General features: G+C 43.3%; 1 protein-coding gene across 1 annotated transcript; it reads right to left on the bottom strand.

Moving 5' to 3' along the window:
- Positions 1-4,042: 4,042 nt before the first annotated feature.
- Positions 4,043-10,824, bottom strand: LOC124005363 (zinc finger protein 91-like). Its single transcript, XM_046314540.1, has one exon. It carries the CDS (start codon positions 10,657-10,659, stop codon positions 4,999-5,001), a length of 5,661 nt encoding a protein of 1,886 aa, XP_046170496.1. The 5' UTR covers positions 10,660-10,824; the 3' UTR covers positions 4,043-4,998.
- Positions 10,825-12,930: the final 2,106 nt, after the last annotated feature.

Raw genomic sequence — 12,930 nt, 5'->3', positions numbered from 1 at the left:
GATTTCACATGACTGGGCAGGGGCACAGGCATGGGTGGGCCTGGCAGGGCATAGGCTCACCCACTGGGGAGCAAGGCCCAGCCAATCAGAATGAGTTTTCCCCAATAAAGGGCTTAATTTACAGACATAAATACTCCTGTTTCATCAGCGGTCCGAGTGGCTGGTCACCGACAATCCCACAGGTGAAGAAACTGGATGTGGAGGTCCTGGGTGGATGTGGAGGTCCATATTTTCTATGATGATGTTGGAGACAGCTTATTGTAGAGAAACATCTTTGTCATTGTGTTGTGTGACAAAACTGCACATTTTAGTGTTCTTTTATTGTCCCCAGCACAAGGGGCACCTGTGTAATGATTATGCTGTTTAATCAACTTCTTGATATGCCACACCTGTCCGACGGATGGATTATCTTGGCTAAGAAACAATGCTCACTATCAGGGATGAAAACTAATTTGTGCACAAAATGAAATAAATAACATTTCTGGGATCTTTTATTTCAGTTCATAAAACACGGAACCAACATTTTACATGTTGCTTTTATATTTTGTGTTCAGTGTAAGTTGCATGGACTCACTGTGTGCAATAGTGTTTAACATGAAAATGAAGGATGGATCAACAACATTGTAGGTGCTCCACTACACTAACCTTATTGAGGGAAAAGAAGGAAGCCTGTACAGAATAAAAATATTTCAAAACATGCATCCTGCTTGCAACACGGCCCTAAAGTAATACTGAACAAAAATGTGACAAAGCAAATTCACTTTTTGTCCTGAATACAAAGTGTTATATTTGGGATAAAATCAATGTAACACGAGTACCAATCTCCATATTTTCAAGCAGTGGTGGCTGCATCGTGTTATGGGTATGCTTGTAATTGTTAAGGACTGGGGAGTTTGCAGGATAAAAAATAAATAGAATAGAGCTGAGCACATGCACAATCCTGGAGAAAAACCTAGTTTAATCTGCTTTCTACCAGACACTGGGAGATGAATTTCCCTTTCAGTTGGACAATAACCTAAAACACATGGCCAAATCTACACTGGAGTGGTTTACCACGAAGACAGTAAATGTCCCTGAGTGGCCTTGTTACAGGATTGACTTAACTCTACTTGAAAATCTATGGCAAGACCTGAACATGGTTGTTGAGCAATGATAAACAACCAATTTGACAGAGCTTAAAGAACTTTTTAAAGAATAGTGTGCAAACGTTGCACAATCCCGGTGTGGAAATCTCTTAGACGTACCCAGAAAAACTCTGTAGAAGCATCTTTGGCAGTGATTACGGCTAAGTATTGACTCAGGGCTGTGAATACTTATGTAAATTAGATCTATATTTAATTTTCAATAAATTGGCAAACATTTCTTAAAACATGTCATTATGGGTGAGAATTTATACATTTAATCCATTTTGAATTCAGGCTGTAACAACTGCCGATTGCCCCTTAAACTGTTTGAATAAGTTACAAACACAGCCTTTGTCACAATGACTGATTAGACATGGACCGACACAAAATCTACAGTGTAGAAAACATTAGGAACACCTGCTCTTTCCATGACAGACTGACCAGGTGAAAGCTATGATCCCTTATTGAGGTCACTTGTTAAATACACTTCCAATCAGTGTAGATGAAAGAGAGGAGACAGGTTAAAGGACTTTTAAGACCTGAGACAATTGAGACATGGATTATGTATGTGTGCCATTCAGAGGGTGAATGGGCAAGAAAATACACTGCTCAAAAAAATAAAGGGAACACTTAAACAACACAATGTAACTCCAAGTCAATCACACTTCTGTGAAATCGAACTGTCCACTTAGGAAGCAACACTGACTGACAATACATTTCACATGCTGTTGTGCAAATGGAATAGACAACAGGTGGAATTTATAGGCAATTAGCAAGACACCCCCAATAAAGGAGTGGCTCTGCAGGTGGTGACCAGACCACTTCTCAGTTCCTATGCTTTCTGGCTGATGTTTTGGTCACTTTTGAAAGCTGGCGGTGCTTTCACTCTAGTGGTAGCATGAGCCGGAGTCTACAACCCACACAAGTGGCTCAGGCAGTGCAGCTCATCCAGGATGGCACATCAATGCGAGCTGTGGCAAGAAGGTTTGCTGTGTCTGTCAGCGTAGTGTCCAGAGCATGGAGGCGCTACCAGGAGACAGGCCAGTACATCAGGAGACATGGAGGAGGCCGTAGGAGGGCAACAACCCAGCAGCAGGACCGCTACCTCCGCCTTTGTGCAAGGAGGAGCACTGCCAGAGCCCTGCAAAATGACCTCCAGCAGGCCACAAATGTGCATGTGTCTGCTCAAACAGTCAGAAACAGACTCTATGAGGGCCCGACGTCCACAGGTGGGGGTTGTGCTTACAGCCCAACACCGTGCAGGACGTTTGGCATTTGCCAGAGAACACCAAAATTGGCAAATTCGCCACTGGCGCCCTGTGCTCTTCACAGATGAAAGCAGGTTCACAGAGCACATGTGACAGACGTGACAGTCTGGAGACGCCATGGAGAACGTTCTGCTGCCTGCAACATCCTCCATAATGACCGGTTTGGCGGTGGGTCAGTCATGGTGTGGCATTTCTTTGGGGGCCGCACAGCCCTCCATGTGCTCGCCAGAGGTAGCCTGACTGCCATTAGGTACCGAGATGAGAGCCTCAGACCACTTGTGAGACCATATGCTGGTGCGGTTGGCCCTGGGTTCCTCCTAATACAAGACAATGCTAGACCTCATGTGGCTGGAGTGTGTCAGCAGTTCCTGCAAGAGGAAGACATTGATGCTATGGACTGGCCTGCCCGTTCCCCAGACCTGAATCCAATTGAGCACATCTGGGACATCATGTCTCGCTCCATCCACCAACGCCACGTTGCACCACAGACTGTCCAGGAGTTGGCGGATGCTTTAGTCCAGATCTGGGAGGAGATCCCTCAGGAGACCATCCGCCACCTCATCAGGAGCATGCCCAGGCGTTGTAGGGAGGTCATACAGGCACGTGGAGGCCACACACACTACTAAGCCTCATTTTGACTTGTTTTAAGGACATTACATCAAAGTTGGAACAGCCTGTAGTGTGGTTTACCACTTTAATTTTGAGTGTGACTCCAAATCCAGACCTCCATGGGTTGATCAATGTGATTTCCATTGATAATTTTTGTGTGATTTTGTTAGCACATTCAACTATGTAAAGAAAAAGTATTTAATAAGAATATTTAATTCATTCAGATCTAGGATGTGTTATTTTAGTGTTCCCTTTTATTTTTTTGAGCAGTGTATTTAGGTGCCTTTGAATGGGGTACAGTACGTTTGAGTGTGTCAAGAACTGCAACTCTACTGGGTTTTTCCACTCAACAGTTTCCCATGTGTATCACTCGGGCTCCCGAGTGGCGCAGCGGTCTAAGGAACTGCATCTCAGTGAAAGAGGCGTCACTATAGTACCTGGTTTGAATCCAGCCTGTGTCCTCACCTGGCTGTGATTGGGTGTCCCATAGGGTGGCTCACAATTGGACCAGCGTCGTACAGGTTTGGCCAGAGTAGCCAGTTATTGTAAATAAGAATTTGTTCTTAACTGACTTGCCTAGTTAAAGGTTTTTTTTTTAAATAGTCCACCACCCAAATGGACATTCAGCCAACTTGACAACTATGGGAAGCATTGGCAGACATTGGCCAGCATCCCTGTGGAACACCTTTGACACCTTGTAGTCCATGCTCTAGCAAATGGAGGCTGTTCTGATGGCAAACGTAATATTAGGAAGGTATTTTGTATACTCAGTTTTATGTAGCATGGGCATAGCACAATTGATTTTACCTGTTCAAATTTCCAAAAGATGAATGTAGTGTAAAAGCATAATCCAACTATCAAATTTGGAAAATCAAATTAAGTCAACAAAAAAGTATATATATATATAACAAATGCATGAGCAAACATTACTTTGCTTGTGACAACTACAGTTTCAAGATCCTCTTACTTTATAATCAAAAAGACAATAAACTCTGTTAAAATAAAGTCATCAATAAGAATCCAACAACAGCTGACCAGTTGACTGGTTTATTTTGTTTATTTATGTATTTTGATTGAAACACCATTCATACAAATGTAACACCCAATAAGGAAAAAATGTCAAATGTTGCCCTTGAACTACTACATCCAAAACACATATTTAAGGCATTTGAATGAATGATAGAATGTTTCTGAACACAGGGAAAATTAATAGCTTACAACAATGGTCAATTTCATGTCAAATACTTAAATGGTTACGATCATGTCATATTTACAAAATATACACAATGCTGTGGTTTTGAATTTGGAAAGTTTAGAAGGGCTACATGGATCATACATGGCTAAAAGTGTCCACGTCATTATTAAAGTCTAAGTGATAATATGTTTAGAAGGTTAGGCAGAGTAACGGATTAGCAAGCAGAACAAAAAAAACAACCGGGTCAATATGGATTCCTAAAACTGTCAGTGACAGCCCATTATACTTTATCAGAGTCAGGAATTCATTCCATGGTCAAAAGCTTACATTTCACTGAAACTTTTGTAATTGCATTCAGGGCACATGAGACAATTAAACAACTATATACAATTGAATATGGAGGCTGTTACAAATTAGTGCTCTATGGAAAGGTAATAGTATCAATGAACTGCAGTTCTGACCAGATATAAAATGTTAAAATAGGAGGAAATCTGTAAATATAATCTAAACCTTTTCATGAACCAGGTTGTAGGCCAAACATTTCTGAAGACATGGGGTAAAAACACAGTTAAGCATCTTGTGAGCCAATCAAATCAAAAACGTTAAACGATTAAGATGGAAGTGTGAACACAAAATTGCTTGACTGCAAACAGCACCAGAAAAAAACACATTTCTATGACGTGACTGAGTTCATTGGATAATTGAACACAATCAGTGAGGCAGGAGGTCTTTTCTATGTCCATTGTCCAACTTGTCTTTTTACATTTAGTTAGTGGGAGGATTTTGAGGGTGGGAAAAAGACTTATGGTCCAGCAGCATGAGTCTTTTGATGTTCCTCTAGAAGATGTGGGAAAGCAAATGCTTTGTCACACTCTGTGCATTCATATACAACTTGTCCAACATGACTTTCTTGATGCTGCCTGAGAAGAGACAGTCGACTGAATGATTTATAGCACATGTCACAACGGTGGTCTCCTCCAGATTCCTGTTCTGTGTGCACTTTCATATGCAATGACAGGTCGTGTGCCGAGGTTAATGTTTTGGGGCAAACTGAGCACTTGTACTGGCTTACACTGTCCGTGGCTTTGTATGTCCGGTGGGCTCGTTCAGTGCCAAATTTATGTTGTCTTCGCTCATGGTCTCGGAGATATCTCTTCAGAGCAAAGGTCTTTCCACAAGACTGGCACTTGAATGGCCGTTCATTGTGATGCTCTTTGTTTAGATGCTGCTGGAGACTACCGCGGGAAGAGAATCGCATTAAGCAGACAGTACAATTAAAGAAGTCATCACCAACATCCACCTCTTCCTCCATTGACTTTCTATTAGACAGATGTGGGAGTTCATGGGCTGTCACAGCACGTTGCCGACGTGCACAGTGGTGGTGGGGGAAATCACTGCCCAAGAAGCTCTGACCACACGCCGTGCACTTGTATTGTGTTGCAGCAGTCAGATGGCTTTGCTCATGTTCAGCAAGCTTGCTTTTGGTGGGAAATGTCAACTTACAAACACTGCAAGCAAACGTGTTCTCAGAGTGTATGGAAAGGTGACTTGCCAATTCTATGGCATGAGCAAACATGTGAGAGCAAATTGGGCATTTGTAAATGGTCCTCTTCTCTGAAACAGTTTCCCAAGCATTTGTCACTGAGCCTCCTTTCAGAGCTTCTGCTGCAGCCTCATCGTCACCGTGTTCATTTAAATGACTGACAAAATTGTGACGGTAGTTGAAACTCATGTGGCATTGATTGCACCGATACACGTATGATTGTGGTATTTGGTAGTGACTGAGCTCGTGCTTGTTTAAGTGAGATGCATGCAAGAAATGCTTATTACATTCTTGGCATGAATAAGGTCGCTCTCTGGCAGCCAGGCACCCATGCTCAGACAGTTGTTCAGGTTCTTTGAAACGTTCATCGCAAACCCCACAACGATATTGAAGGTGCTTCATTGTAGAGGAAGAGGCAGTAGAAGAGGAGGATGCAGTCTTCTCTGGAGGAAGTAAAGGTGGTGGAATATCCTCTGTCTCAATGTGGATTTTCCGGTGCTCTGCCCGACTCATCTTGCAGGAGAATGTGCGATCACATATATCACAAGGGAAATTGTCATCGCGGTGGGTGCCCATGTGCTCTGCCAGCTGCGAGGGCCCTGTGAAGCTGAGCGGGCACTTGGAGCAACGGTGTTGACGGCTCTTTCCATGAGTATGCTTGTGTTTGCGTAAGGCAAAGAGTGAGACAAAACCTCTGCCACATATTTGACACTGATACTCAGACTTGTGGCTCCGAAGGTGCTGTTGCAGTTGCCCTGCCTGGAAAAAACATTTGCCACATTCTGCACACTCATGAGGTTTTTCACCGAGGTGACAGCGTTGGTGATCCTCAAGGCTTTCTGATGTGGTGAACGTTTTCCCACAGACATGGCATGGGAAGTAGTCTGCAGAGTCAGAGTCATTGTCCTCATTAGCATCATTTTCATCTTCATCATTACCTCCTCCATCCACATCAACTTCCATGTCAAATTCCTCTTGCACGGCTGTCTCCTTTTCCTTCACGTGGATAACAACATCCATGTTCTTATGGGTTTGATGCTTCATCCTAATATGTTTAACAAGTGAACTTCTGATTGAATAGTTCTTGTTACAGACATGGCATGTATGAATTAGTTCTTTTGAATGAGCTTGGCTTTGATGGTTTTCTAAAGATTGACTGGTCCAAAACCTTTGTTGACACTCTTTGCAGACAAATGGTCTATTTGAGTCATGACAAGTTCTATGGATGTCAAGGTCAGAAGGGCAGGGAAAAGTCTGTGGACATTGTGGGCAAGAAAAGGTCTTCTCATTCCAGTGGCCTCTCATATGCCTTGCTAGGTCTGAAGGATTAGCAAACGTCTTACCACAAGGCTGGCAGAATTTCTTTTTTCTTTCTAGCTCATCGCGCCCATGGTCCTCTAAATGGCTGATGAGCAGAAGCCCATCTGTGAAACTTCTATCACATTCTGAGCACTGGTACTTGTTGCCTGGGACTTGTTGACCACTATTTATTCTATCATTGGAAGATCTTCCTTGGCCTTGATTTCCAGAGGCATTCTGTAGTGTTAAATCCTTCATGTCATCTTTGCAGGAGAAATTAGTCTGCAAAACCCCAGTGCCTGTTGTTTTGTAACCTTGGTTGAAGACTAGGACAGTCTCTTTAAGAGTAGGATCCATCTCTGAAGTAATTACAGAGTCAGTGTTAACTTCTTGATTCGTGACCTTTACAAGTCTACATTTCCTTACATGTGTCCGACATAAGTTTTTGTTCCAAAAGCCTTTATTGCATTTCTTGCAGTTGAATGGGTACTCTCCTAAATGTGTACGCATGTGTCCAGCAAATCCACCCTTATTTCCAAAGTTCATGTTGCACTGTGGACACTTAATGGGTTTGTTCATATCATTATTCCGATCACTGTCTTGATCAAGCATGAGATTATCACTATTCTGCCGAGTGTCACCATATCCTTCATCCAAAGACTCCTCTTTTATGTTCTCCATAGTAGACAGATGCTCCTGTAGAGGTGAAGCCTGATTTGTTGGAGCGTCTCTATGTGTGTTGAGAAAGTGTTGCTGGAGCTGAGAGAACAACAAGAAGCGGGCACTGCAATTAGCGCAGGAGAACCCTTTTGGTGGACTGCCAGCAGTGGACTCAGTTCGACTACGGGCAGGTGATTTACACTTGACAACACATGTCAGTTGATGGTTCTCGAGTTCATCTTGCGAAAATACGTCGCCACATCTGTCACAAAGCACTCTGTCAAGAGGTTCCCATTTGCACCTGTTCAAATGGCGCTGCAGGTAGTCCCTACGGATAAATCTCTCACCACAATTAGAACATCCAAAAGGTTTCTCCCCTGTATGCAAGCGGGTGTGCACCTTCAATTGCTCACCACTTTTGAAAAGGCGAGGGCAAAAAGTACATTTGAATTTGCGTTTGTCTTCATATTGCAGCTGGATCCTCTCTAGAAGTCGGTTTGTCTCTCTTGATGGTGGGCTTGTAACATTTAGCTTTTCTGAATGCTTTGTTTTTGCATAAGTTCTTTGACATCCACCAATGTTTATATGTCTCTTAAGCGATTTTTCATGAGTAAATGAACTGACGGTTCTTATAGCATGTGACATGGCAATATGTCGGGCCATAATGCTGTGAGTGGGGAAGCTCTTTGAACATATGCTGCAGTCAAACCCTTGTTGCTTTCCTGAAAGGGTAATGTTCAGGTTATTTTGCCAGCCCATTCCAACATCTGCCAGACTAATTTTGGCAATGCGAACCTCTAAACGTTGTCTTTTCCCTTTGCAGCGACTCTGGTGCAGTTTTAGATGATCATGTCTGGAGAAACAGCTGTCACAGGCCTTACAGCGATATGGCTTTACCTCTGTGTGCGTTAGGATGTGCCGCCTTAAGTTTCGGGATTTCATGAAGATTTTTGTGCAGATATTGCACTTATATTCACCAAGGCTGGCGCTTGGTGGCTTTTGCCGATTAACACCATCACAGAAAGCTTCATGCTGTAAGCATCGTGACTGGATTCCATAGCTGTGACCACAGTGCATGCATGGATATGATCTTTCTCCAGTGTGTGACCCAATATGTCTCAGGAGAAAACTTCTGTACTTGAACTTGCTTGGACAGTGGGGGCATTTGTGCTGCAACTTTTCCCTGCTACTGGTCCCAATTTCTATGGTGTTGTTTTGCAAGGGCTTGGCAGAGTTGCAAGTCTTCTCATGGAAATTCCGATTATCACTCCTTGTAAAGTACTTTCCACAATTCCTGCAAGGATGGATGTTTGAGTTGCCAGAAAAGCTGGTGTTTTTTTGCAAGGGCTTTACAGAGTGGCAAATCCTCTCATGGACATCTCGATTATAATCCCTTGAAAACTTCCTCCCACAATTCCTACAAGGATGCCAGACAGTGTTCACTGGCTCTATAGATTTTATGTTTGAGCCATTGCAAAGTCTTTCATGTAACTTGCGCCTTTGTCTGTAACATTTACCACATTTTGGACAGGGGGTTACTGTATTTTGCATGTGGCCATTGTGGTGCAGTAATAAACGGGGCAATTTTTCAAATTCCCGAGGACAATATGAACATTTGTATACTTTCCTTATTCTTGTCACCAAAGGTTTTAATGAGACTTCTTCACTTTCTTTAATAGTGGGCAGTTCTTGCTTGCTTTGTGGACCTGGACACTTTTCTTGGTGCAACTGGAGATACTCTTTTCGACAAAAAGATTCTCCACAACTCTGACAAGAAAATGGTTTCTCCCCTGTATGAATGCGTATATGGCGTACCAAAGATGTGCGGGAAGAGAAGAGGCGTTTACAAAACGGACACTGATTTGAAGAGGACTCCGATACATGGATTAGGCAATGACTACTCAGTTCTGTGCCACTGTGAAAGACCTCTGGGCATAGGGGGCACCCCAACTTTTCTTCCTCTTCCTGCTCTTTGAGTGGTGGCAAAGACTCAAGCGGCTCAAGTTTTGAGGGGTGCCTCTGTTTTTTCTCTTTGAGTGGCTGCTCTTGCTGAAGTTTGTGATGTGATGCCATATGTCGAAGAAGATACACTGGGTACTGGAACTGCGATGGGCAGTCTGGGCACTGAAGCATGCCCTTTTTGATGTGAGATTGCCTGTGTTGAATCAAGTCCCCAATGGTAGGAAGTATCTTCTTGCAAACAGTACACTGTATCCTTCGCTGGTGCACTTTTTTGTGAGCGACAAGATGAATTTCTTTCCCAAAACGTTTCCCACATTCCAGACAGCGATATGGTTTGTCACCCATGTGCATACTACAGATGTGTTTCTTCAGGGAATATGAAGTGTTGAACCATTTTCCACAGAAGAGACAGGAAAAGGGCTGGCTGCTGACTTCACTGGAGAGTGGACCGTCTTTGGGGTCCTCAATACTAGCCTTGGACTTGTTAGACATAGGAACTAGGCTTGAATACCTGAACTTGATATTTTTTCCAGTGTTTTCAAACAACTTATGTTTCCTCATGTGTCTGTACTTTCCAGAAGAATAAGCAAAAACGGCCGGACAGTAGTTGCATTTGAGACCCGGCTCATTTCGATTCAGCTCCGTTTTCAGTGGCGGCTTTTGTGTTTCTTTCTGGGCCATGTTTTCTTGGCGTTCAGCTTTGGTCCTTGAAGTCTCATTGTGTATATATTCCTTGAGGCACACCAGTCGTATGTGTCTATATCGGTTTGATGCATTACTAAAGGTTGTGGTGCAGAAAGGGCATCGAAATTTCATTTCAACTTTCCCTGAGCTTCCCTGTGTAAAGTCTTTAATGCACTGCTCACGCAAATGGCGGGACCGGTTGTAGGAAAATTTGAAAAGGCGTGGGCAAAGAGGGCACTTGAATTTCTCATTCGTCTCAGCTCCTTTGCATCTTTTCTTGTGCCTGCTAAAATTGCTTGAATAATTGAATGTCATCAGGCAGTTCTGACACTTATATGACCTGTATGTGTTCTGACACTTAGGCCGAACGTTATATGACCTAGTTTTTGTATGGTGTACATTGTATCCGTGCTTGTAGAGTTTTGCACTGCTTGCAAAGCGTTTCCCACAAAGACGACAAACATGCTCCTTGCAAATGTCCACTAGTTTCACAAAACAATCTGGAAGATTGGCATAGGGGCTGTCTGGTGGGAGGACATATGGATGTACAGTTCCCTTTTTGTAAATGCTCAGACGTGGGGTTGTTTGAATCTGTTTAACAGGAACTTGTGAACTTCGACGCTGGCATTTCTTCTCAAGTAAATGTCTGTTCAGGCTACGGCATTGTGAAAAGTTAGAGCCACACCTATGACACGTGTGTTCAGTTCTACCAGAGTGGCTCTGCACATGCTTGTTGTAGTCACACAGTCTGTAAAATGTCTGTGTGCAGTATCTACACTTGTGAAAAGGATGCCCGGTTGATTTTCTCTTCTGGGGTTTCATATTAGAAGAGAGTTGTGCATTTTCATCAATAATACCACACTGATGTTTCTTGGCTAGTGAATCACACGTCAAGTAAGTACCACAGGTCTGACAGAAATTGAATTTGTTCTCAGAGTGGTTACAATGGTGGTGCTCAATTAGATCGTCTATACTTTGTGTAGCCTGTTGGCATGCTGCACACTGATAAGCCCCACCTGTGTCATTTTTTAGTTTGAAGTTCCTGAGCAGTACAATAGGGTGCATGCTTTTCTTCATATGCAATGAGGATTTCAACGGAGCTGCTTGGTACTCAAAATCCCTCTCGTCTTCAATGTTATCAATAGTTGAATCTCCTCCCTCCTGGTTCAACCCAGTTGAATCAATAGACCCGGTCTCCCCCCCTTCCAGATTGCCCTCGGTGTCACGCATACAATCTTCTCTTGACAATGGTTCACAGTAGCATTCACTTAGCACTGGGGGTTCTTGCTCATCATCTGCCGTGAATACTTTACGAATTGTCTCTCTTGTGTTTTCAAGACCAGCTCTCACAAGGTCTGGTGGCTCGATATGGCGCATTAGGTTCCGTTGGGATGCCTGGTCCTCTTCCAAACAAGACGATACATTTGACTCATCCATAGGTCTTAGCCACTCATTTTCAATACAGGACTTTTGTTCAATTCCAAAGTTGTTCAGACCTAAACAACGCTCCAAAAATCAAAGCTACTGTGATCCTCTTTCCCTCCACTTGCACGAATGGAATCACTGCACTTTCCTCATAGGTTGAGTTTGTACTTTGAGTGCCACTACCAACGATCTCCTGAAATCTAGTTTTCAATGATTGATTTTCAGGAAATTCCAAACAAGACTCAAATGTTTGATTGCTACCCCTAGGCCTAATCCACAAATGACAGAGGAACTTTTGCAATTTTCTTGACCAGCAACCTTTAAAGAGTCATTATCCTTAACTGAATCCTGATATTCAAAGGCACAGGTATTATCATTCAGCTTGTTATCAGAATCTTGAGCGTTGGATGCATTGATACCCTGCGAGTCCATAGTTCCTTGGGATAATGAATGCCCCTCTTTCTCTTTAAAGCTCTCTCTTACAATGGTTCCTTCATTTTGGCCCTCTAGGCTGCTTACATTTGAGTACCGATCATCTTCCTCCATGCAACCCTCTTCTGCATTCTGTGCTTCATCATCCAGTTCCTCATTTTTCTCATTCACTGAGGCAGTCTGGCTTTCTTCGGCACCCAAGGAAGAATCTGTGTGTTGACCATCTTGCTCCATGCAAGTCTCCTCATCTTTCCCATGTGGTTCTCCATCCAGATGATCCTTTTCTCCCGCGTCCTCTGAAACAGATAGGCTTTCTGGAGCACCGGAGGTCTCTGAGTACTTATTCTCTCGCATCATGAATGTCTCCTTTTCCTTCTCTGGTGGTTCATCTTGATCCTCTTCTACCTCACTCTCTGAAGTAGACATGCTTTCTGGGAAACCTGTGTTGGTCTCTGGGCTCTTCCATGCACATTCATTTCCCTTCTTGTAATCTGCAACTGGTGGAGTATCATTTGAACCATGTTTTAACATTTCACAAGAAGGCCCTGTCCTATCAACATCAGACTCTGAGCAGCTACTAACATCTGAGTAGTCCTCCGGAATGGAAGGGTTCAATAAGTCACATTCTTGTTTAAGATCATGGGGTTTAGGTCTGCACCTGAAGTTGAGAGGCAATTACTTGAACTGGCTGCTCTAGCTGGGGTAAAGAAGCTGTTGCTTGTGTGGTTA

This window comes from Oncorhynchus gorbuscha, linkage group LG19 (assembly GCF_021184085.1).
Source record: "Oncorhynchus gorbuscha isolate QuinsamMale2020 ecotype Even-year linkage group LG19, OgorEven_v1.0, whole genome shotgun sequence".
Taxonomy (NCBI): Eukaryota; Metazoa; Chordata; class Actinopteri; order Salmoniformes; family Salmonidae; genus Oncorhynchus; species Oncorhynchus gorbuscha.
The sequence above is the reverse complement of the archived record's forward strand: the minus strand, read 5'-3'. Positions and strand labels throughout refer to the sequence as shown.